The sequence below is a fragment of the Periplaneta americana genome, chromosome 6, assembly GCF_040183065.1.
Source record: "Periplaneta americana isolate PAMFEO1 chromosome 6, P.americana_PAMFEO1_priV1, whole genome shotgun sequence".
Lineage (NCBI taxonomy): Eukaryota > Metazoa > Arthropoda > Insecta > Blattodea > Blattidae > Periplaneta > Periplaneta americana.
The window spans coordinates 181,278,796-181,306,628 of NC_091122.1; the positions used below are offsets into that span (position 1 = coordinate 181,278,796).

The window sequence follows — 27,833 nt, forward strand, 5'->3', positions numbered from 1 at the left end:
AAATACCACTGTTACATTACATACTAGTCGTACGTGCATGTTCCAAAATACTACTGTTCCATCAGCTACTAGTCAACCGTTCCAAGATACCACTGGGCACAAGTTACTGTTATTTCGGAACTGTTATTTGGAACCTAGTATTTTAAAGGAACTGGAACAGTTGGAACCTTTACGAGAAAATAACAACTTTTCCCATCTGTACTGCATGGGAGAAAGAGCCGCAAAGGTGTGGATACTCTCTCGGGATGGGACGTTGAATGTAAAGGCTGGTTCACAATAAACCGAGAACAGAAACGACAACGAGAACGAGAAGGGAAATAATGTTAAAATAAATGTATTCAAATGTGAGCATTCACAACTAACTATTGTGAATGCTCCCATTTAAATACATTTATTTTAACATGATTTCCGTTTCCGTTCTCGTTATCGTTTCTATTCTCGGTTTATTGTGAACCAGCCTTTAGATAATACTCGTTCAATTTATCTGTGCAGACGGACTAACCCATCACTCTAAACGATAGCATTTGGTTGTCATAGAATCATTGCTGTCGCCCTCTTAAAAGAATGCACTCGTATACAGGGTGTTTAAAAAATACGGGGCATAATTTCAGGTATGTATTTCCCACATGTAGACAATCAAAATAGTTCATTACAACATGTGTCCGGAAATGCTTCATTTCCGAGTTATGGCCTTCACAACATTGACATTCACCGGAACGTTTTTCTTTCCGCAGGTCGTTGTCGTTACAGAAGATGTTCAAAATGTCCACCTCCTGCTTGAATACAGACCTCATATCGATGTCTCAGTGACCTGCGAACACGATCCCAAACTCCAGGAGTATTGCGTATGTCCTCAGAACATGCCACAATTCGATTCCGAAGGGATTCCAAATCAGGCACCGGAGACGAATAAACCAATGATTTTAAATAACCCCACAAGTAAAAATCGAGAGGGTTCAGATCAGGTGAGCGTGGAGGCCAAGCAATTGTGCCAGCTCTAACTATCCATCGATCAGGAAACCTTCGATCCAAATACATACACAACACTGAATGTAACCTTCGCCTCGGAATGAACTGTCAGAGTGCCCTCTTAATGTCTCTTTTGACGGCAACCACCTGCGGAAAGAAAAACGTTCCGGTGAATTTCAATGTTGTGAAGGCCATAACTCGGAAATAAAGCATTTCCGGACACATGTTGTAATGAACTATTTTGATTGTCTACATGTGGGAAATACATACCTGAAATTATGCCCCGTATTTTTGAAACACCATGTATGAAATGACATACCCGTTGCTTATGCGCTCGTTCCCATTTGCGCTGCTGAACTGTACCTCGATATTTTGAACTTTCTCTCTTCACTCAATTTCACTACGGAATTTTTTTCCAATTTAACTTGTCGACTGCTCATTGTTGCTCAATTAAGATTCCAGTCTGGTTCGTTACGAATCGGTTGATACCACTGCGAACATTCTATCGCTTCTCGCTTTCTCGAGTTACACTGCCTCTCCTGTCGCGCGACCCGCCGTTTCCGTCCGGCCTCAAATAACCTCCTCCCGCGTCTCACTGAACGACGTCACCCGCTCCATCTCAAGGTCAGGTGGAGACATTGGTCTTTCATCTGTCGATTGCCGTTAACTTCATTGGAATATGTAGTGTAGTTTAGAAATTATAGGCGCTACAATATTCGCCTAAAAATGTGTAGGTCGATTTTCTAGGATGGCATCAAAAAGAGGAAGCATCACTTTCGTACCAACCCACTGATGTAGATTGCATGAGTTCGAAAATACTGTATATTTATCTACACAAATACTAAATTTATATAAATCATACACGAAAATAAAAATGCACAACAATATTTCAACTGGATTTCATGTCACAAAAGGCCTGAGACAAGAATGTCCCTTATCACCAGTTTTATTCAAAATATAGGTACTATATACACAAAAGGCTTCAACAGTCTGGAAAAAGAAATGCTGAAAAATGGGAGTATTATTAACAGAGGATACAATTTATTCACTACTATTTGTAGATGATCAGTTATTAGCTGCAGAAGATTATGAAGTATAGAAATTGATAGAGGAATGTGAAAAATGGGGTTTAAACATTAATCTGAAGAAAATAATTACATAGCAATTGGGACAGATTCAAAAGACTTAATATTAGAAGAATACATATACTTGGGAGTGAAAATCACGAAAAACGGCGACCATGAAAAGAACATAAATGGAAGAATAAACAAAGGAAGGATAGCAATAACAAGACTAAACAGCATTTTATGAGACCGACATGTTACAATAAAAACAAAAACAAACATTTATAATTCAATTGTAAAAAAGTATAATCGCATATGGATTAGAGACATGGCATTTGAAATCAAGAACAATACATCAATTATATTGGACTGAAATGGATTTCTGGCGACGATCTGCAAGGATTTCGAGGAGAGAAAAAAATCAGGAACAACGTGATAAGGGAAAAAGTGAAGCTGAGGGAATTTCTTGTAGAAGACATTAAAACAGCACCGGTAAGATGGTTTGGCCATATAAAAATGATGACGGAAGACAGATTACTGAAAAAGATTTATGAATGGATTCCGACGGGAAGAAGAAAGAGAGGAGCACCGAATTAACCTGGACAAAGGGAATAGTTAGAACATTGAGTGAGAGAGGTTTAGAGGAGGGAGATTGGGAGAATAGACATGAGTGGCGAGTGGCTGCAAATTCTTGAAATGAGTACAGGAAGATATTAAAGACATTGATTGTAAACCTGTGAAATAAATACATGAAATACTAAATTGACAATATTGTACAGAAAAGAAGACTGAAATAAATAACTGATTGTTCACTACCAGAAGTCGAAAACAAAGCCAAGATTATATGCACGACTGGAGTAATGATTAAATAACAGCGAGTAATCACTGCGAATATTTAGATCAGCTGCCTACAAGTCAACCGTTGATACTGGAAGGTTAAGGCAGTCTTGCGATGCTGACTAGTAATTTCGAGCTAGAGCTCTTCTATGCCCGCTGCGCGCGCGCGGAGCTCTTTTGCCTGTAAACATTGCTAAAGGATGTAGGCCTACAGATCTTAGAACACAGCGCATCATGACGGAACGGAAGCGCTTAAAGCTTTCAAGGAAGAGTGGAAGATACAATATTTATGCTTCGAGCATGGTGATGAAGTCCAGTGTTTGTTGTGTAAAAAAAATATCATTTGCAAAGAAAGCAACATAAAACGGCATTATGAGACGCAACATGAAAAAAAAAATATAGGCATTATTCAGGAGAAGAGAGAGATAAATTGATTTCGGAATTGACATCGAAGGTAAATTAATTTACATTTGGGTCAGTAGATTGTATCTATATTCCTTTTATTTCTTTATTTTAAATGTATTGTTGATGTTTTATTTGTTGCTTGTTTCTGGATATTTACTTTTATTACACTACGTGTTTCTTTAATTTAGAAATAATATTTTAACTTTGATTGCACTTTAACTTATACTATTACTAAGCTCAAAAAGCTAATTCACTTTTATTCCAATAACTATTTTCAAGATTTTGATCAAATATGAACTAAACATTTTGAAAACGTTGATGCAAGGAGCTTTTTCAGTAACGTGAATATAAAATATACTTAAAAATATAATTTCAAAACTATTAGACCTAATTGCATCAAATTTTGTACAGATGATATTATTATAGATCTGTTTATATAGTTTAAATTTCACAAAATTTTGGCCGAAAATTGAGAAAGTTTTAAAAATCATATATATCCCTTTAAATGATTGACCCCAAAAATTACGATGCCTCTCAATATCTTAATTTAATCAATTTGTTTTTTCGTGTTACGTGCATCTCACAAATCACTCTAAGAAAACTCATTACATAATCACGACTGGAGAGTAAGCACTAAATTTTCACAATCACACAATCAATATACTTTATTTCAATCAATATTATCATTATTTGTTCAACAAATACTCAAAAGTACTTAGAGATCACACACGTCGAGCAGGTAGACCCTATTAGTTTCTCCTAACCAATGAAGTGAAGTATTTACATAATAAATAATTGCTGTTAACAAGAAAATGGTTTACATACAATTAAATTTTCCTATTTCTCTTTTTGTTCCTAAAGAACCCTTCCCTTTGCGATTTGTTTATATATGAAGGGTACACGGGAAAAACGATCAAGGTCCATCAAAAATCTAAATTGAGTTAATAATGTTATCTTATAGTAGAAAAGAAGTACTTTCATATGGTCTAGCTAGTAATAAGAAATCATCGTTCTTGACATTCCACTACGTCAATTTCTATTAAATACACACATAACAAAGTATTAAGTGCTTAAACTTTAAAATTCGTTTTTCTCGAAACTTTCTAAAATGGACCTTGATCGTTATTCCCGTGTACCCTTCATATGTACATGTATATTAAATAACTGAATAATTAGCCCTATTACATAGTCAGAAATTTAGTAACGCAAGTTATTGTAATAATTGCTGCCTTTATTCGCTGCATGTGCATGTACATCCCTGATGTCTACGTTACGACGCTATGTAGTGGATGCGCTATGCGCTCGTGATCAAGGTCGAGCTCTTCTACCGTGACTGGGAGCTAATATCATCTCTAAGGAGCTAGGTGTTACTTTGTTTCACAAGAATGGTAGCCAGACCACACTTCAAAAGCTGATATCACTGTTACTGTACACCAGAGGACAATGGTGTGAGGCCAGCAGTCCGTAGAGTTGTTGGATCAGCAAGTTGACGTTTCCCTCGTTGCTCAAGAAGTTCCACATGTGAACCCCGTAGCTTAAATTCATTAAGTCCATCACTTCCTGAATTTCCGTCGACCTGAACAACATCTTCCACTGGTAGTAGAAGATAGGAGTGAACACTTCTGTCGACAGGATCTTAAAGCCCCGACAAGTCTCTGGACTCATCTTCTCTACCTGCAACAACATTACTTCTTGTTACTTTGTACACCAAGAAGTCCACACCTGTGGAGTAACGGTTAGCGCGTCTGGCCACGAAACCAGGTGGCCCGGGTTCGATTCCCGGTCGGGGCAAGTTACGTCAACCCAGTATGAGCAAATGCTGGGTAACTTTCCGTGCTGGACCCTGGACTCATTTCACCGGCATTATCACCTTCATTTTATTCAGACGCTAAATAACCTAAGCTGTTAATAAAGCGTCGTAAAATAACCTACTTAATTAAATACACCAAGAACAATTAAGGTTATCGATAAGGTGGGTTGGAGTAATTTGGGTATATAAAAAAACTGACTTTTTTAAGTTTAGATACCCATAGCCTGTTACTATGACTATTACACTTTTACTATGTCAAACTACTTTTCACCAATAAAACGGTACGAAAGTACGTCTTTCAACCGATCATGGCTGCTTATCGCACAATTTTATCGCGTCCCTAGCATTTGTTTAATTTTATCGCGTCCCTAGAATTTGTTTATTTTTAAGACTACCCTAGCATTTGTTCCTTTGTTTGCCAACATTTCAAACTGCATTGGTTTGGACGTCAAAAAACAGAAAATTACAAACCACTCCAGTCGATACACAGCAGTTTCAAATATGACTCGCATTGGCATTCAAGAACAAGAATTAATAAAGATCACTGGTTATAGCTATTCATCTTCCCTGAAACCCTATTTACAAACAAATGAAGAGCACCATTCGGAAATCCTGAATAAGTTGAGGAATACACCATGTACATCAACGAGTTCCACTTCTTTTACGTACACGTCCAATATAACATCAACCGAACCACCTACCACTAAAACATTCAAATTTGAAAATTTTACTTTCAATAATTGTTCCTTTTAAAATTATTGTTTATTTTTTATTTCAACGTCGTTAATTAAAACTTTTCTTGTTTATTTCATCATCCCAAATTAAAACTTTTGTAACACTTGTTTATAATAGGTTATGCTATAGCTTCTGCTATATGATAATATGAATAGTCACGTATCAGAGATTGTTTAATACTAAGATTTATTGAAAATCATCTGTCAAGTGACGTTGATTACTGGGATCCGGATAATTGAAGTGGAATGCAACTGTTTTAATAAAAATGAATTTATATCAACAAAGCCTTCTTGACTAGTAACCGTCTACAGTGTTCAATGAAGATTCCATAGTTGGCACAACTGATAACAGGAAAACAGCTAAACATAACACACTACTGCCATCTAGCATGCATCTAGCGTAATATTTGTAATGTTGAGATGGTACAATAATATATTTGAAGACGGTTGTATTTTCGTAAGTCAATTAATATTTTATTGTATTGGAGTACTTCGTTACTTCTAATCTCCATATACTTTCTTCTAATCGTGTAATAGTCAATTAAATCCCACTCGATTTTTGATTTACTCTATATTAATCAAAACCTCTAGTGAAATTACTGTTGATAAATTTTCTCGTCAATTTTTTATGTTACCACTGTTACCTTCTAGAATGATTCTATTGTATTTTCAAGTATGTCGGCCTCTTCTTACCGTAATTATAACCATAAGTTTATTAACTATACTCAGTTTACCCCATGGGTGCGTAAATTTGGGTATAATGTGTAAAGTAAAACATACATTAAAGGCCTTATAAAATCGCATTATCCCAACCATAGGTTAGTCCATGTATCCTAGAAGAGAATGCAAAGGTTAGATAGGCATTCAAAAATTTTAATTAGACAATAAAAAAATTTCGGCCAGCTGGTTTCCCAAAAATATTGATTTGAATGTGATGTGTCATTCATTTCATACATCATTTCTAAATAATAAAAAAAAAAATACCAGACAGTATAAATGTGATCAACACAAATTTTTAACACACCCTTGTAGACAATTGTGAAATAGACTATATATATTAAATAGGCGTGTGTTTGAAGATTAGGTGAAGTTTTATTCAATAAATAGTAATTTTTATATCCAATTACCCCAAGTTTGTAAATTGTAATTTACTAAGAAACTAATTATGATATACTAAATTTATTAAAACATGTTCTAAACATCTGTAATGCACACATAGCCTACATGAATTTGGTTATTATATCTCAATTGGTTTCCCAATAATATTGCTTTGAATGTGATGTGTCATTTCATAGACTGGTAAACAAGAAACAATTTTTTTTACCACTCAGTACAAAAATGATCAACACAATTTTTTAACACTGCATTTTTTTTTTCGTTGTTGGTAACTCTATAGCATCTATTAGATGCTTTCTGGTTGTGCTAACAGATGAAGCTAACACTGCATGATAGGCAATTCTGAAATAGACCACATATATTAAATTGGCATGTGTATGAAGATTGGGTAAAGTTATCTATACTAATAATAAATCTGTAGCCGAAATTTTTCTGGTAATTTTCGATTTTCCAAAAATAATTGGTCCTAACATATATAATTAATCACCCTGAAACCGAAAATCGCTTTTTTGAAATTTTTGTTTGTATGTCTGTCTGTCTGTCTGTCTATGTTTGTTACCTTTTCACGCGATAATGGCTGAACGGATTTCGATGAAAATTGGAATATAAATTAAGTTCGTTGTAACTTAGATTTTAGGCTATATAGCATTCAAAATACGTTATTTAAAAGGGGGGTTATAAGGGGCCTGAATTAAATAAATCGAAATATCTCGCTTATTGTTGATTTTTATGAAAAATGTTACATAACAAAAGTTTCTTTAAAAATAATTTCCGATAAGGTTTATTCCTTGATAAATTTTGATAGGACTGATATTTAATGAGATAAATGAGTTTTAAAATTAAAATAATTGCCATCTAAGGCCGTGTAATGAATTAAAAAACAAATGACTTCGTCTATAAGGGGCCTTGGACAGCAACAATCGAAAGCTATGAAAGATAGCGTACAGATAATGTTTCTGTGTTTGTATGAAGTGATATCGGAACCTAAATTAACCGATTTGTATAATTAATTATTAATTCACCATTGGAAAGTGTAGTTTCTCTAGATGGACATAATGCTGTAATGTTATTACAGTAACTTCTGAGTGAATCGAGGACAGGTAAGATTAAAATAGCTTCTTATGCACAGAAAACGTGATAGGCTATTCTGTACATTCGTTTCCTGTATTTCCTAAAATAATTTTTATGACCAAATGAGTGGTCTCTGGATCAAAATGATCGCATTTTAATTATGCAAATACAATTTAAATTAAGTAACATAATAAACGATTTATCCTTATATCAAACACGAATGTTTCCTGGATCAAATGTCCTATTTTAATTATGTAATTACTTTATATTTATTTCTAACGGGTGCAGCGGAGCGCACGGGTACGGCTAGTATTGAATAAATTGTAACTTGTACCCATATTATCCCATTATACCAAATTGTTGTACCTACTAAACTTCTCTCGTTTTTTTTTTTTTTTCGTGTTCCCCTGTAATATTGAAACAAATACTGATCTACGCTTCTATGTATGGCTTGATGACGACGTTAACATATTGCTTTGAAATAATTTTTCTTTTTGTGGAATACTATTCTGGCAGATAAGAGTAATCGATTTAGAATCTTTATATGAATACCTGAGTGAAAAGGCTTCAACATTCAAATTCTAAATTTGAGAATAGAGGGAAAAAATTCAATTGCTGCTAGAATTTTTAAAAATATTTTCAGGTTTTTTTTCCGTTCCACAATAGGGATAGGGGAGAGTCGGGTAGTATCGGACATCGGATAATATCGGACAGTGAGTTTCTTTCATCTACCACACGATGATAGTACCTGATTGACATGGTTACGTTTCTGTGATGTCACATAGAGAAACGTAACCATGTCATTCAGGTACTGCCATATGGTGGTAGATGAAAGAAACGCCTGTCCGATACTACCCGATGTCCCATACTACCCGACTCTCCCCTAACAATATGTTGAAATTAAAAAAAAACTAAAAAAGACTGTAGCTGCATGTTTCTATGCATTTATTTTGTGAGAAATGCTGGTAGTTTATTTTATTAATATTTTTTATGAATTATAAGAAAAATATCATTTTTAAAATTTCAAAAACAAATTTTGAAAATGAATAAACGGGATATTTCATAAAATGAGTGCATTGTACAAAATGTATTATAGGCTCTACATACATCAGCAGTTCGCACTGAAGATGATGATGATAATAATCCGGAATCGTGCAATTGTTTGGAGGAAGAGAGTGGTATGAGGAGATTGTAGCCTAATGGATGTTGCAAACCAGGGAGTTATAATTATTTGCATATTAAAACTTATACTGACACATTTATTATTTTTTCTTACTAATTTGTGCTCTTGTATTGATGTTAAGATGGTATAAATTTTGTATTTCATTTGTACATATATTTATGCTCGACCATGCCGAAATGTAGTAGTTATACACCTGGTATCAGCCCTTTAATGCATGTTATTAAAGTACACCTACTCATTAAAGTTCAGGTGTTTTCAGCCAATGACACTCAGCTTACAGGTGTTCAGCCAATAACGAGTCAGCTTTGTACCGTTATAAAACCGCAAGTATCGATTATTCTCGGATATGCAATCGAAAGAGAATTAGCGAAAAGTCACCGAGGTTGGAAATCCAATACTGTCGCAGAAGGTTATGTTCTGTTACTATAATAATTAGCGTTAATTGTAAATAATATTCAAATAAATTCAATTTGTCATCTCGTTTTTCAATGTCGAATTCAATAATCAAAGTTATACCAAGTTTAACGGATTACACAAGGTCAATGACATTATTGTTCCTGGGAAAAAATCAATACTTTCGCGTCTGCGCACATCTCACAATTCACGACCTAGAACAAGGTCACTTCCGATCTTGTCAGATACAGATAAAATGTATACATCTGAATACTGTAATTTCAAGTTAGAAATATGGTCGAGCATAAAAAGTCGTATGAAACTCGCCTATAATGGTAATTAAGAAGCTTGTATGAAAATTATGAAACGAGCGCAAGCGCTCGTTTCATAAACATCCATACTCGCTTCTTAACTACTATCATTATAGGCTCGTTGCATAATGTACTATTATATATTAATGATTGTAGTTTAATAGTGTAATTCTGTAAACTTAATGATAAACGGATCAAACTGTATTAAGTCCAAAAAAATTCTAATTTCTAGGGACTGAAAAGTGAAAATGTTTCATTTTATATACTATCCAATTTATCATGTAAACAAATGAGGTTCAGAACTCGTCTTTCATAAATAGCTGTCACACTTCAGAAGTATTTTGTTTTTCGCCTCTCTTATAAAATTTAATTTTTTTGGACATAATATGGTTTGCAACGATGCTCCTCGTGTAATAGCATGCCATACATGTTCTTCTGATTTGATACTTGACTAACTTGGCCGTATTTGAGGGGACTGAGTGGTTGAGGCTCACCTTGTCCACGCCACAGACTTGCTTCAGAACTTTCGTTATGAGATCCGGGCCGTTGTGATTCCACGACCCCCCGTCGAAGTCTTTCAGCGTGTCCTCGACGCACAGTTTAGCCACTTCATGCCCAATTACTTCTGCCGACATGCTCAGCACACAAGAGGACAGCGTCTGGGGGTTCTCTTTGCCCACATAGTTTCCTCCCAGTTCCTCCAGTGAGCTGCAACAGGATTGTTAAACCGTTGTTACATTAGGCTAATTCACACGGGGATAATATACAGGAATCAAGTGCTTGGAGCAAGTCGACTTTCCTTCAACTTTCCCCTTGTGATATGGTCGAGACAGTCAAGTTGTGACTTGACGGTCAAGCAGAACTTGAGTTGACGACCCGTCAACTTTTGTGTCCACTTTCCCGTCACGTGACCAACTTGACTCCACGACTTCCCGCGTGTAAATGCGAACTTGTAGCAACTTGGCAAGTAGAAAGTTTGTAGTTTTAGGCCTATTGTCGAAGTAAATTAATAATTATTAATAATGAGCGCCCCTAAGCGGAATTCCAACGATATCATAAAGTTTTTGAAAGTGTATGAGAAGTATGAATTTGTATGGAATATACGTGACAAAGAATACCTCAATAAAAACAAGCGGGAGTTATTATTGCAGAAACTAGTTAGTGAACTCATGGAACAAGGTTTCGAAAACATAGACGTAGAAGTGGTTCGAAAAAAAGTTAAAAACCCTTAAAACAGGACTCATTCTGAGATGCTTCCTGTATTCTGCAGGATCTTCTTCAGCTAATTCTTTCAAGAAGGTATTAGATGCACCGTGCATAATTCTTCTACGAATCCATTTCTTAACCCATGTTCTCTTTTCCTTTTTTTCAAGAATATTTTGTAATTCATACAATAACAAGGCGCCAATTAGCTGCACACATGCTTGAATATGTGCTGGTGGCATCTTCAGTTTCACCGAACTAAGAATGCCAGTTCACTATTGATTTTTATTAACTATAACAGAATACAGGAATTCAAACACCACTACGAATACAACATTCAGCGCGCGCTTTTTTTCAAGCATGGTTTCAAGTTTAATGTCTCCGTGTGATCACAAATATAGCATCAAGTTTAAAGGCTTCAAGCACTTGACTCCTGTAAACCATCCCCTTGTGACTTGGGTTATTGTCACTATAATGTTTTCGCTGTAAGAAAAATCCTAATGTAAACAATAGCACGTGACTGAAGTGAGACTTCATTGGCCGCTGTTTGGCGCCATAGATTCTCAGTACGTGTTCCCGCCTACTGTTGTACATTCTGTTTCATGTTAAACATTTCCCGTTACTCGTCAAGTAGGCCTAACCTCACTACTATGCATTCGTTTGCTTAGGAAACATATCTATACTAATAATAAATCTGTAGCCGAAATTTTTCTGGTAATTTTCGATTCTCCAAAAATAATTCGTCCTAACATATACAATTAACCACCCTGAAACCGAAAATCGCTTTTTTGAAATTTTTGTTTGTATATCTGTCTGTCTGTCTGGCTGTCTGTCTGTCTGTATGTTTGTTACCTTTTCACGCGATAATGGCTGAACGAATTTCGATGAAAATTGGAATGTAAATTAAGTTCGTTGTAACTTAGATTTTAGGCTATGTAGCATTCAAAATACATTATTTAAAAGGGAGTTATAAGGGAACCTGAATTAAGTAAATCGAAATATCTCGCTTATTATTGATTTTTGTGAAAAATGTTACATAACAAAAGTTTCTTTGAAAATAATTTCCGATAAGTTTTATTCCTTGATAAATTTTGATAGGACTGATATTTAATGAGATAAATGAGTTTTAAAATTAAAATAACTGCCATCTAAGGCCGTGTAATGAATTAAAAAACAAATGACTTCGTCTATAAGGGGCCTTGGACAGCAACAATCGAAAGCTATGAAAGATAGCCTACAGATAATGTTTCTGTGTTTGTATGAAGTGATATCGGAAGCTAAATTAACCGATTTGTATAATTAATTATTAATTCACCATTGGAAAGTGTAGTTTCTCTAGATGGACATAATGCTGTAATGTTATTACAGTAACTTCTGAGTGAATTGAGGACAGGTAAGATTAAAATAGCTTCTTATGATAGGCTATTCTGTACATTCGTTTCCTGTATTTCCTAAAATAATTTTTATGACCAAATGAGTGGTCTCTGGATCAAAATGATCGCATTTTAATTATGCAAATACAATTTAAATTAAGTAACATAATAAATGATTTATCCGTATATAAAGCACGAATGTTCCCTGGATCAAATGTCCTATTTTAATTATGTAATTACTTTATATTTATTTTTAACGGGTGCAGCTGAGCGCACGGGTACGGCTAGTAAGTATATATATATATATATATATATATATATATATATATATATATATATATATATATAATTTGAACTGATAATGGAAATTACGGGAAAACGGCTGAACGGATTTTAATAAATGGCCCCTCATTTTGAAGCTTGGAACCCAAAGTTTTTTGGAAAAGTAGTAGTTTTCAGTGAAATGTCAATTTTCCTATTTTCCAAAATCCATCTGTTATCAGTTTTGAGAAATAATTTTATTGAATCACGGCCGACTTGATTGAATTTCAGAACAAAACACACACTACAATAAACATTAGACTATTACACGAAGGCCATGACCTTCAGGATTGCCGACATATTTAGAGCTCAATTCAATTTGTTATTAAAAACTGATTCTGCTGTGTATAATTTTCTGAGTACAGCTGTGTATTGGATATTCAAATCTACAAATCGTGAGGTGGTTTGATGACATTATTACCATTAGAAATAAAATATTATTATAGTTAATATCATGATGTGACTATTTTTAATTAATTACTCATATTAATGTTATATTGATGTTATGAAAGTGAAACGTTTTGGGGTTATATAAGTAGATGTAGAGAATATATTACATTAGATCTTCATTTCTATACTTTACTGAGTAGCGGCTATGTAGTATATATATATATATATATATATATATATATATATATATGTGTGTGTGTGTGTGTGTGCAAAAATTACGTAAGATAATAATATTGTTATTAAAAATCAAATATTTTTATAGTTATTATTCAAGTGGGGTTGGGTCTTTTTCATATAGTTAATGGCGGTGTGGTGTAGATATTTGTATGAGTCATTTTCTTCAGTATTGGCTCGAGAGAGCGCAAAAATTACAGTTAATAAGAAAAAACCAAAAGGTATTACTTACTGATCAAATAAGAGGCCTACAAAATTTTGTAGTCTCTCGATCATTTCAGGAATATCTCTTAGCAGGATACATTTCAAGGTAGTTCACGAAATATGCAGCAGCTATACAAAGATGCTATGTCTAATGTTCGAAAGCATAGCAAACCTGATTTTTTTTTAGCTTTCACCTACAATTACAATGACCTGAAATAGCTATTGCTTTATTCCCACATGAAAAACCCACTAATCGTTCTGACATTGTTACTTGAATTTTCGCGTTGAAACTCAAAGACTGAAGGTGGATAGGTTCAAGAAAAATATTAGGCATAAAAATCCATTCAGAGGGAGTACGTTTCATTATTATGGAAGGAAATAACTTTCAAAATGTCTGATAGTTATCATTCAAAATAAATCTGAAAAAAATTTATTTGAACGTCTAATTTACTTAATTTGCAGGATTTGCTGCACAAGCCACTAGTTTACTTTATAATTACTCTAATTAAAACTCACATAACTTATTATATACATTTAAGACTATTTGTTTTTCTCCGCTCTTGAGAAGGTTTCTACTCTCATGTTTAATAACCAAACACACCAAGGATGCAGAAGCCATACTTCAGTACCACTTGCTTACGTGAACAACTACGAGCTCAAGTGACGCCAGCTTGTTACAAAAACAGACTACTTCGGTATTACTGTTGGTATTCATCCGCGTTCATAATACATAACAAAATATAAAAGTAGCTTTTCTTTTACATATCGTTTTACATATGAGTGAAGTTATATGTTTCATTGTATTTAACAACTAGGATTCAATTTTTTATTTTCAAATAATACAAGATGATAGTTTCCAAATACGAACTATATTTTCCTGCGTCATGTGAGTGTTTCGACTGTAAGCCAATCACGGGTATGACAGCCACGTGCTTGTGTTTACATTAGGATTTTTCTTACAGCGAAAACAGTATAGATATAATATATTTCAGCAACTAAAATGAAAAAATATACCACTTTAAAGATGAAATTTAGCATTTTATATCACTTTCATTGTTAGGATTTACAATTTTGTAGCGTTTTAGGATGGAACACTTTTTATGGAAAGTGTCTTGGTAAAGTTTATCCAAGCCAAAAACCGTATTAGACCAAAAGAATATGACATCGCTGACTGATCTGTGATTGATTGGAAGCCAAAGCCAATATACGCTATAAAATAGTCTCTCGTAAATATTAATTATAATTAACGTTTTCACATAATATTATATCAGTTCAAATCGGTGCAATGTAATTAACCATTATGCTAGATTAAAAGAAACCTAATGTACCTATATATTAATGAGTACTTGATCTTTTCTGTTTACCACGACGTAGTGATACATTAGTATGTTTCATGGCTTGGACAGAAAATAGAAATCCTATGTCATCGATGTGTTAGGAAGAAGTGCATTTTCTAGTTAAAATTCTTGAAAATAATGTACATTAAAGAATATAAATTACAGAACAAGTAGCAAAGTCTTGACCATTTCTAACGTCTGGATTTAATATTCATAAATATGTCAGGTGAAGAATACAAAGTGTGCAGTTCTGCGTTGTGTAAATTTCTCCATTCTCCTGTAATTTCATCCCTCTTAGCTACAAATACTCTCCTAAACATCTTATTCTCGAACACCCTTAATCTCTTTCCTCTCTGAAAGTGAGAGTTCAAGTTTCACAACCATACAGAACAACCGGTAATATAATGGCGGGACGCAATTAAGATGAATGCTAACGTAGCACCAGTGAGAAGTCTTCATGGGAGATCCTTGGACGGTTTCCGTTGCAGATACTGCAACGAGATTGAAACCTTAGCACACGTCCTAGGATCCTGTCAGCATGGAGAACTCCTGAGAAATTCACGCCATCATAACATCCGAAAACTAATAGCACAAGCCCTTAGAAACAAATCCTTCGAGGTCCATGAAGAGGTGCACTGCGTTGCGTCTGAAGGCGGCGGAATTAGAAGAGCGGACATCGTGGCTCTAGACAAGACTAATAGTAAAGGCTTTATACTGGACCCAACTGTTAGATTTGAGATGAGCCAGACCCAACCATCCGAGGTCAACAAAGAAAAACAACAAATTTATGAGCCTACTATTCCGTATTTTCGAGAAAAATATCAGATGAAAGGCACCTGGGAAGTACATGGTTTAATGATCGGAGCGAGGGGCACCATCCCACGATCAACTGTAAACACTATCAAAACATTTGGAATCCATGACATCATTCCAAAAATAATTACTTCAACCATTAAAGGGTCTGTGGCAATTCTGAAAAATCATTTATACGGAATATCATAATACCCCCCCCCCCTTTTCTATTCGTTAGTGTGTGATTGTTACAAATATATGTACAAATTTATTATTTCTTAAACTTAAGCTCCTAGTTCACATTTAAATTTGGCTCATATATCTTATCGTAATCATTACTATTCTTATATGTGTGTTATTCTGTGTTTTTGGCAACCCAGGATGCCTGGGCAGACTATTTCTTGAAATAAATTATATATATTCTAACTTTCAGGTTTTTTGAGGGCAGACTGGATGACAAAAGTTTCTCAACGGAATAATAACAAGCATTTCCCACATTTATTCTGCGTTTAGTTATTATTATTATTCTTCTTCTTCTTCTTATTATTATTATTATTATTACTATTATTATTATTACTATTACTATTATTACTATTATTATTATTCATAATCATCATCATCATCATCAAGGTTGGGCCATTTGGTGCGTTCCTTCTCAGAGAAAAAGATCTTCCCACCTATTATAAGGTCCGACGTCCAACTGGGGTATAGTTCAATAGTAATATGCGTTACAAGAGCGGTATGTTGAAGTTTTCATGTTCGAGGAAAAGTTTGAAAAAGCGAAACGTAGTTGAGCTTTTTTAATTTCCGAGAATTGAAAGAAAACATACTGCTCGTTATCGTACATTATTTTGTGCGAAGATCGTTTATTACATACCTGAAAGAGGAATTTCTAATTAGTTGCAATGAAATCTCCATCTTGGTTTCTGTTCAATGACGGCAAATTTGCAGAACAAAAATATCTATCTTCAACATTGTTGCTTTAAAATGTTTTCTGTGTTTACTATACTCCAGCAGGCCGTGATATACGTCTGTCTCCCCCCCCCGCCCAGTCTATAAATGCGAACTGAAAACAAACGGTAAGGTTATGTAATGATTTATTTTTCATTTTAATATTTTAACAATATTATTTATATAACATATTGCAGTAATAACATCGGCATGTGGAATCTTATTGATTTTTTCACGGCTTCCTTAATGTTACTTGCATCACGAATGCAGTAACTTTAGTGGAGTTGTAGAGTTTACTTAATTTTTGCAAATATTTAAAAACAATAATTAACAGTAAATGAATACAATATAATATTTTATTACTCAGTTAATGACAAATCAAACTAAAATAATGACTTAGTTTATAGTCATTAAGTTTATATACATGAATTACAAAATTGCGAACGTTTTCGCCTATTCAGGCATCCTCAGGCAGAGTTATATAATATCTCAATGTCATATACGTAGCTATTGGTGGTGAGTACTATTTAAAATTAATTATGTATAGGACATCTCCATTATTAAAATGTAATATTACAGGTAATAAACTTAAATAATGTTAAAATAATTAACAGTGCAATTTAGGTGAAATTGCAGTGGTAAGTTTCCAATTTATAATTATTACTATATTGAACGTCTGTAAAAATAATATGTTAAAAGCCTAAAGCAGTAAAATCAATATGTCACTTAAGCGGTAAGAAGAGGGAAATTGTTATGTGTGTTAGGTTGGGAATACTGAATGTGGAATTTTAGACTTTCCGCGGATTGGTTTTGTGCATAAACCAAGGAAATACGCACGATCTCGCACAAAAGTAATTTTGGGAACCTGTCTTCATTCATGCGTTCAATTTGTTCTTTCCAGTCTTCTTTACATTGTAATAATTTGTCATTGAGGTTAAAAATCTTAAGTTCAGCACGTATGTCTTCAGATCTTTTATGATCTAAGAGAGTAAACCCCGCAACCGATCTCAAAAATCTCATCTCTGCAGCCTCTATCTTACTATTATTATTCATATTACTATTATTATTGGTATCATTTTTCTTGCTGCTGCTCATTAACTACTCTTCAAAACCGCGGTTTTCCGGTTGCTTGTTAGTAAACTTTAAAGGTTTGATATGGACAAATGAAGTGAGCCTGTGGTACTGTTTGAGAACGATGGCAATGATCGCCGTAAAGCTAATAAATTAGAACATCAATTACCGCTTTATGACGACATCCAGGTCTAGGTACGTGCCGCCATACTTGTACAGAGCCACGAACCGTAGCACATCACTGGCATGAAACACTGGCCATTTCGAATTGCTAAGTTCGCCATGGAAGTCCCATCCTTCAAGAGGCGTTCCCTTCAGGAACTCCGGGATGTCGAGCTTCCATATCTTGACGTTTGGGTACTTGAACAGCTGCCTGATGTAGCTGGACGTTACCTCCATCCCTCCGTTCATCGAGCAGGTGTAGAGCAGGTGGACGGTCGACGAGGGGTTCCACTTGGCTGCAGATTCGATGCTGCACGCCTGTCGTTTGGTTAGAAGCAGTCCTGTGCTGCTTATTTCGTTGGGTGATATCGCGCACAGCGTTTCGAGGAAGATGATGTTTTTCCGTCCACGGATTGGCTCCATTTCGATATCTGGAAAGTTGTACACCTCTTCGTGGGTGCTGTCATTGCGGGCCTCCTGATAGTGCGAGTACAGAAAGCTGTTTATCCACAGAACAAACACGAGCGCGCAGACGAAGATGATCTTGTGTTTGAGGCGGCGCTTCATTACTCCTGAAATAATAATAATAATAATAATAATAATAATAATAATAATAATAATAATAATGATTCGAAGAGGTGGAAAAATTCAAATATCTTGGAGCAACAGTAACAAATATAAACGACACTGTGGAGGAAATTAAACGCAGAATAAATACAGACGTGGACAAATTATTATAAAATTGACGATTTTTATGATAATTCTGTTTACAAAATTTGACTTTTCAATTTAAACTACAGTTGACAATTTTGCATATTTCCATCATTATAGTAGACAGAAATATGCAAAAATGTCAACTGTAGTTTAAATTGAAGAGCCAAATTTTGTAAAAATACATAATAAAAATCTTTAATTTTGCTAAAAATTTATAAATATGCAAAAATGTCAACTGCAGTCGAAATTGAAGATTCAAATTTTGTAAAAATATAAAATAAAAAAAAATCTTCAGTTTTGCTAATAACTGGGAAATATCCAAAATGTGAACTGTAGTCCAAATTGAAGAGTTAAATTTTGTAAAAATATATAATAAAAATCTTCAGTTTTGCTAATAATTTGTAAATATGCAAAAATATCAAATGTAGTCCAAATTGAAGAGTCAAATTTTCTAAAAATATACAATACAAATCTTCAATTTTGCTAATAATTTGGAAATACGCAAAAATGTCAACTGTAGTCTGAATTGAAGAATCATGTTTTGTAAAAATATATAATAAAAATCTTCAATTTTGCTAATAATTTGTCCACGTCTGTATGAGAAATGCCTGTTATTATTCGGTAGAGAAGCTTTTATCATCTCGTCTGCTATCAAAATATCTGAAAGTCAGAATTTATAAAACAATTATATTACCGGTTGTTCTTTATGGTTGTGAAACTTGAACTCTCACTTTGAGAGAGGAACAAAGGTTAAGGGTGTTTGAGAATAAGGTTCTTAGAAAAATATTTGGGGCTAAGAGGAATGAAGTTACAGGAGAATGGAGAAAGTTACACAACGCAGAACTGCACGCATTGTATTCTTCACCTGACACAATTAGGAACATTAAATCTAGACGTTTGAGATGGGCAGGGCATGTAGCACGTATGGGCGAATCCAGAAATACATATAGAGTGTTAGTTGGGAGGCCGGAGGGAGAAAACCTTCTGGATCGTTATCGTCAAGTTCATCATTTGCTAAACCGTATCTTCATCTTCACTGTCACTTTCACCTTTTTCATTTTTGAGCCATATTCATCGTTGTCTCTGTATCTTATCAACAGTAATCTCACTAGAGGTTTTCATTTATCTAGAGAAAATCAAAACTGGAGTGGGATTTAATTGACTATTAAACGATTAGGAGAAAGTATATACAGATTAGAAGAAATAAAGTACTTCAATATAATTAAAATATTAATTGACTTATAGAAATTCTATTTCACTAATGTTAGCTTCACCAAAACGTTTGAACGGAGCCGCCATTTTCAGTTGACTGTCTATGCTGTAAACAAATGACGATTCTAATACATGTTTTATAATACCGTAAAGAATTTGCAGTTTGAAATGTTGGCAAACAAAGAAATGCTGGGGTAGTGATAAAAATAAACAAATTCTGGGGAAGTGATAAAATTAAACAAATGCTAGGGAAGTGATAAAATTGTCTGATAAGTAACCATGATTGGTTGAAAGATGTCCTTTCGTACCGTTTTATTGGTCAGAAGTAGTATGACGTAGTAAAAGTGTAATAGTCATCCTAATTGTATTTTTATTAATTTATTAATTTCTGGAGAAATTAAGACCATCAGGCCTCCTCCTCCACTCATCCAGAAACAAAAGAATACAGTAATGTATAAATAAATTATTACGAAATATAATATTTAAAGTAAAGACAACCACAAACTCAATATTAAAAGTGGTGGAGATAACTAAATAACTCTTACAACATTGTAAGTATTCAAGAGCACGGAAAACAAGACAATTATTAATTAAATAACTCTCGAACATTAGGGCTATTCAAGAAATTAGTGAAGGAAATTTTGTGTAGTAATAAAAATTACTAATCCAAAGTAATACCGAGTGTTAGGGGAGAGTTGGGTAGTATCAGACATCGGGTAATATTGGACAGTGAGTTTTTTTCATCTATCACCAGATGATAGTACCTGAATGACAGGTTACGTTTCTGTGATGTCGCATACAGAAACGTAACCATGTTATTCAGGTACTACCATCTGGTGGTAGATGAAAGAAACGCACTGTCGATATTACCCGATGTCCGATACTATCCAACTCTCCCCTAATCACTCAAGGAATATTGTAAACCTGCAGCACAAAATTTAACATTGCAATATGTAGGAAATACAGATGTATGAAACTGTATTCAATGATTTGTTTAGACATGTAATAATTAAAAAATGTAATAGATTAAAAAATAATGCATTTGAGGGAGGTGGGATATGATGATAGAGACTGGATTAATCTTGCTCAGGATAGGGACGAATGGCGGGCTTATGTGAAGGCGGCAATGAACCTCCGGGTTCCTTAAAAGCCAGTAAGTAAGTAAATAATAATACCATAATTGTACCTATTTTTAAGAAAGGAGACAAGACTAACTGTAGTAATTTTCAAGGAATATCACTTTTGTTGAAGTAGAAAATTTTATCCAATATTTTTTTGAGAAGATTAATTCAAATGTAGATGAAATTATTTGAGGATCGTCAGTGTGGTTTTAGGCGTAATAGATCGACTATTGAACGGGTTACATCAGCTGCTTGTCTATGCGGATGACGTGAATATGTTAGAAGAAAATCCACAAACGATTAGGGAAAACACGGAAATTTTACTTGAAGCAAGTAAACAGATAGGTTTGGAAGTAAATCCCGAAAAGACAAGGTATATGATTATGTCTCGTGATGAGAATATTGTACGAAATGGAAATATAAAAATTGAAGATTTATCCTTCTAAGAGATGGAAAAATTCGAATATCTTGGAGCAACACTAACAAATATAAATGATACTCGGGAGGAAATTAAACACAAAATAAACATGGAAAATGCGTGTTATTATTTGGTTGAGAAGCTTTTATCACCCAGTCTGCTGTCAAAAAATCTGAAAGTTAGAATTTATAAAACAGTTATATTACCGGTTGTTCTATATGGATGTGAAACTTGGACTCTCACATTGAGAGAGGAACAGAGATTGAGGGTTTTTGAGGATAAGGTTCTTAGGAAAATATTTGGGGCTAAGAGGGATGAAGTTACAGGAGAATGGAGAAAGTTACACAACGCAGAGCTGCACGCATTGTATTCTTCACCTGACATAATTAGGAACATTAAATCCAGACGTTTGAGATGGGCAGGGCATGTAGCACGTATGGGCGAATCCAGAAATGCATATAGAGTGTTAGTTGTGAGGCCGGAGGGAAAAAGACCTTTAGGGAGGCCGAGACGTAGATGGGAAGATAATATTAAAATGGATTTGAGGGAGGTGGGGTATGATGATAGAGACTGGATTAATCTTGCTCAGGATAGGGACGAATGGCGGGCTTATGTGAGGGCGGCAATGAACCTCCGGGTTCCTTAAAAGCCAGTAAGTAAGTAATAGATTAAAAATAATTTGGTAAATGAGGTACGAGTAAATAGCCCCTAAGGGCCATATTCATAGACATTCTTAGCGCGGGCTTCCGGTGGATGATCAGCGAACTAACATTTTTCGTATTCACAAACCAGTGTTAGCGATATGATATGATATGAATCCTGTACAAGTACAAGTAAAAGGTAACCAGTAGATAACCGCGTCTATGCATAGCACCCTTAGTTTTTAGAAGTGCTCGAGATATTGGATTGTGATTGATGTTACCTGCTGTTTGTGGCGCTAGAGCGCAGTGTTGCCACACCTTCTCTTACTCGCTGTCGGTCTTCGACTTACGCAACACTTTAATCACATAATCACTATCGCTACCTTCGGATAACTGCTGAGATAAGTGCATGATAAGAGTGTATACAGCATAATAATAACAGGAATTTTGCTCAATGTGCATGATTTTCTATACTTATTGGCACAACTATGCCAGTGTTTCTTGTCTGTGTGTACAATGCATTGCCAGATATCTTCCACACTTTTAGTCACATCGTTTACACACACACACTCGGCACTTGGTTCATGAAAACCTACAGTTCTGCACATTTTATGTTTTTTTTTTTTTGTCTGTCTGGATTTTATTTTTTATTTATTTATTTAATACTTTACACTTCAGCTACATTAGGCATTGCAGCCCGAAAGAGCAGAAGCTCGTGCTCGGGCGCAGTTCAGATCAGTTATATAAAATATATCACAAAATTAAGAGAGTTCATTGAGCACAATAACATTAATAAATGGTAAAATAATACAGCATGTAATAATAGGGTCTACTATACACAAATAGAAAATACAAAAGTACATAAATATTAGAGTATCAATTTTGAATTCAATTAGCTTAAACAATTAAATAATTAATCTGATTTGTTTCTTAAATCTGTCTGTGTTAAGTGTACTTAGCTCAGGCTAAGCTCTAATTAATTCATTATATATTTTGGGTCCAAAACTTCTGCTGTGTTTTAATCCAGCAGTTGTGTGGCATTTGGGAGTATTTAGAAAGAAACTGTAATTTTGTCTCGTATAGAATTCATGAGGATCTAATTTAAATTTATTGTGATTTTTATGGAAGTATATCAGCAATGTTTGTTTATAAATTTGTTATAGATTTGATACACCAAATTCCTGAAAAATTAATTTTGTTGGGTAATCAAAAGGTTTATATAGACAAATTTTGATAATTCTTTTTTGGAGCAAATTTAAAGGATGTAGAGTCGATTTTGCCATTCCTCCCCAACCTAAAATACCATACTGAATTATTATTGATTGAAACAGAGCTAAGTACACAGTACGCAGAACATAAACAGGTAAATAAGAGCGTAGAATGGAAAATTTGTGGATTGTTTTACGCAATCTGTTACACAGGAAGGAGAAATGCTTGTCCCATTTTAAATGTTGGTCAATAATAATGCCTAACTATTTAACTTGTGAGGATATACTCAAAGCGTTACATGAGCAAGTAGGTAGGTTACAATCATGTAGTCCACACCTGTGGAGTAACGGTCAGCGCGTCTGGCCGCGAAACCAGGTGGCCCGGGTTCGAATCCCGGTCGGGGCAAGTTACCTGGTTGAGGTTTTTTCCGGGGTTTTCCTCAACCCAATACGAGCAAATGCTGGGTAACTTTCGGTGCTGGACCCCGGACTCATGTCACCGGCATTATCACCTTCATTTCATTCAGACGCTAAATAACCTAGATGTTGATACAGCGTCGTAAAATAACCCAGTAAAAAAACAATCGTGTATTGTTATACTTCTATTATTATTCATTTTTAGTTGCTCAAGGGCATGTGATGTTAATGAAAATGGTATTAATTTTGTTTTAGAAACGTTCAAAGAAAGTAAGCGAACATCCAACCATTCTTTAATAATGTTAATACCACTGTTAGAATTTTGATAAGTGTCATTCCAACTCGAACAGCTAAATATAACCACAGTATCATCAGCATAAGAATACAGAGTACCAGAATATTTCTCAATGTCAATTTTAAGTTTTTTTTTTTTTTATTTTAATTTTGACCGGCCAGAGGCCGTTTACCAAAGTTATCTATTTTTGTTTTCTGTTTTCGTTCTTCATTTGTTTTCCTTTGTTTTACTTATACTAATACAAACACAACACCCATGCCCGAGGCGGGACTCGAACCCACAACCCTTCGGACCAAGCGATAGGGACATGCCGTGCCCCTACCGCTTGAGCCATCCGGGCCGGCTTCGTAAATCGTTGATATATATTAAAAACAAAACAGGACCTAAAATCGTCCCCTGAGGTACACCTATATCAATGTTACGTGATTCACTAAGGTGATCATTTATTTTAGTTTAGTTATGTTGGAAGCCATGCATGGTTAACTTGGTGACTGTCTCAGCTCGAAGCCTCCGTGTATTATGAAGCGTCCATGTTAGGTAAGGTGTTCCCCATAATGATGTTTGAGCCCTGAATTACAGGCAACCGACTCAGCCATTACAGTCTATACCGGTGGTTCGCGAACGTTTTGAAGACGCGACCTACTTTTGAACAAGACTGCTATACCAAACTGGTAGGGTACTTAACCCCATTCGAAGATAACAAATTTCTATATAATCGAAAACAACGATAATACGAGGCGCGTCCATAAAGTAACTTTCCCACTCATCCCACAGTTAGCAAACCATTGCGCGAAGCGACTGCTTGTGCGTGATAGAGTAATGTCCTGGGATGGCGCATGCGCTAGCGGAAATTCCCGACTGCTCTCAGTAGCTTCGTTTCATTGGTTGAATATGACGCTTCTATTCCAGCTCCCGCCACGTGTGAAGTGCGATCAGTGATAAAGTTTTTGAATGCACAGGGCATAGTGCCGATTGAAATTTATCGTCAGCTGTGCCAGGTCTTTGGGCCTAACGTCATGAGCAAGCAGATGGTGCGTTGCTCCAGAAGGTCGTCTGTGATGATGGTTTGCCTCCCACTGCGCTCCTCGTCATGCACATTTTGGCGTCCTGCTGAAAATTGTCTACAGCAGCAACGCACCATATGCTTACCCATAGACCTGGCACAGCTGACGGTAAATTTCAATCGGCGCTATGCCCTGTGCATTCAAAAAATTGATCACTGACCGCACTTCACACGCGGCGGGAGCTGGAATAGGAACGTCCATCTTCAACCAATGCAACGAAGCTACTGAGAGCACTCGGGAAGTTCCGCTAGCTCATGCGCCATGCCAGGACATTACTCTATCACGTATACGCAGTCGCTTCGCGCAACATATGGTTTGCTAGGTGTGGGTCGAGTGGGAAAGTTACTTTATGGATACCACTCAAACAACAACAAAAATATAATAATATAGTGCAACAGTGACACGAAATATTACCTGAACATTATTTCTAGAAGCCTACTTTGCTGATATTTTCGAACACTTAAACACTTTGAATGGCACGAGTTTGCAAGGCCAAGATAACATAATAACAACCGAGGATAAAATCAAAGGTTTTGTAAAGAAACTTGATTTCTGGTCCGCATCACTTCACAAAAAGGAATGTGATGCATTGCAGTGCATTAAAGAACTTCGGGAAATTTATCTACGCGTGACAGATAAATAGTCAGTTTGTTTTTTCCAACATTCAGTGAAGTTGCATAATTTTAAACAACAGCTTTTTCAATACTTTTTCGGGAGATATTCAAAACAATACAACAGTCAGAGAAGCATACTAAATCCTTTTTTGACACTTGTGTTAAACTGGTTGAAATAAAAAAAAAACATTGAAAAATGCATTCAAATAGGCGTGTGTACGTACCTTCTGGTGGAATGTTGAAACTAGGCTTCGTTACAGAGTGTAGATCAGATATGGATCAAAAGAGTCCATGAATACCTCGACTATGCAAAAGAACCTCTTAAATTTTTTTTCCCTCAACCCATTAAAAGCTTACTGGATTTACTGATGCCAGATCTAAACTTAATACAAAGAGCTATCAGTGGAGAAAGGAGAAACGAATATGTAAGAAAATTTAATAGAAATGTGTACGAAAGCAAGTGGGTGAGTGGATGTGAAGTTAGAAATGCTTTTTTTTCCCACCTTGTTTACTTTTTTGGAAACAGTGATATTTGGAGTAAAGGGAGGTTGAGACAGATCTTGCACATGTTATTATATCAAATAAAACACGCAGGGAATGAAAACACCTCAATGTTTTGGATCAGGCTATCGCAGAACGAAGTCTTATCTATTCCACTAATTCACTATTAAAAACGAATAAACTTGGAAACCTTTCATACTCTATTTTGCTATTATTTCATGAGCAGTTACGATAATGAAAATTGCTTTTCTTATTGAACATCAAAGAGATCTTGTGACGTTCGTGGTGGGACTAATTTGTATCTCCACTCCAGCGGCGTTGTTACGCTACCTCCATATTTTATGAGAACAACTTACCTTTATGACAAGAAGAATGTTGACCTTGATGCTCTTGGTTTTTATCAGTGACACACAGACATACAGGTTTTACCACACCGATATAAAGAGCAGGGCGTTGTCACTGAATTCTTTGTGCAAAATTATGTGAAAGCAAGTTAAATATAAAATCGAATGAACTATAATTACATTAATTGTATAATGAGTATTACTACATTCCCGATGCAAGTTGACAAAAATACGAGTTTTCATTAAAGGTCTTGTGCTGGTCCATTTGATGCACGTATATAATGCTTCGTCACAGAACGTCTTGTGCAAGTTGATATAAAATTCAACACCTCCATGTGCCAGTTTACGTAGAGCACAATGTCTTGTCACCAAATTGCATATACAAACACTTTGTGTCTAACCTACTCCTTCACACTATTGCATATCATTCTCTCACACCAGGCGCACAACTGATAATGGACACTGTTCTAAATCGACTGTATGCCTGATAGCTTATCACACCCTTTAATAGTAACACGTGTAATATCTTCCTTCATGTAGATATAGTACACACATTCTACGGTAACTGTTGCCAGCCTGGCGACTTTAAACTATTGTTGATGACAATTTATTTTAACTAAAATTATAGTGCAGTGCATTGTCACTATTTTTTTGTTCCAGTTAAATTAGAGTTCAGTGCATTTTCTCTAAATTCTTTGTTTCAGTTAAATTAGAGTTCAATGCATTTTCTCTAAATTCTTTGTTTCAGTTAAATTATAGTGCAGTGCATTGTCACTATTTTTTTCTTCCAGTTAAATTAGAGTTCAGTGCATTTTCTCTAAATTCTTTGTTTCAGTTAAATTAGAGTTCAGTGCATTGTCACTAAATTCTTTGTTTCAGTTAAATTAGAGTTCAGTGCATTGTCACTAAATTCTTTGTTCCAGTTAAATTACAGTTCAATGCATTGTCACTAAATTCTTTGTTCTAGTTAAATTACAGTTCAATGCATTTTCTCTAAATTCTTTGTTCCTGTTAAATTACAGTTCAATGCATTTTCTCTAAATTCTTTGTTCCAGTTAAATTACAGTTCAATGCATTTTGTCTAAATTCTTTGTTCCAGTTAAATTATAGTTCAATGCATTTTGTCTAAATTCTTTGTTCCAGTTAAATTATAGTGCAGTGCATTGTCACTAAATTCTTTGTTCCAGTTAAATTACAGTTCAATGCATTTTCTCTAAATTCTTTGTTCCAGTTAAATTACAGTTCAATGCATTTTGTCTAAATTCTTTGTTCCAGTTAAATTATAGTGCAGTGCATTGTCACTAAATTCTTTGTTCCAGTTAAATTACAGTTCAATGCATTTTGTCTAAATTC

General features: G+C 34.9%; 1 protein-coding gene across 1 annotated transcript; it reads right to left on the reverse strand.

Annotated features, from left to right (window-relative positions):
* Positions 1-3,345: 3,345 nt before the first annotated feature.
* On the reverse strand, positions 3,346-26,968 carry LOC138702093 (lactosylceramide 4-alpha-galactosyltransferase-like). The gene is made up of 4 exons (XM_069829654.1): positions 26,493-26,968; positions 17,939-18,503; positions 10,388-10,601; positions 3,346-4,949 (listed from the first exon to the last, which is right to left on the reverse strand). The coding sequence occupies exons 2-4, from the start codon at positions 18,496-18,498 to the stop codon at positions 4,680-4,682; spliced, it is 1,044 nt and encodes a 347-aa protein (XP_069685755.1). The 5' UTR covers positions 18,499-18,503; positions 26,493-26,968; the 3' UTR covers positions 3,346-4,679.
* Positions 26,969-27,833: the final 865 nt, after the last annotated feature.

Coding starts and splice junctions, on each gene's coding strand:
- LOC138702093 (XM_069829654.1), bottom strand. CDS start 18,498: ATGAAGCGCCGCCTCAAACACAAGATCATCTTCGTCTGCGCGCTCGTG. Junction 10,602..17,938: donor CTGGATGTCGTCATAAAGCG/GTAATTGATGTT, acceptor ATCCTGTTGCAG/CTCACTGGAGGAACTGGGAG. Junction 4,950..10,387: donor AAGTCTGTGGCGTGGACAAG/GTGAGCCTCAAC, acceptor ATGTTGTTGCAG/GTAGAGAAGATGAGTCCAGA.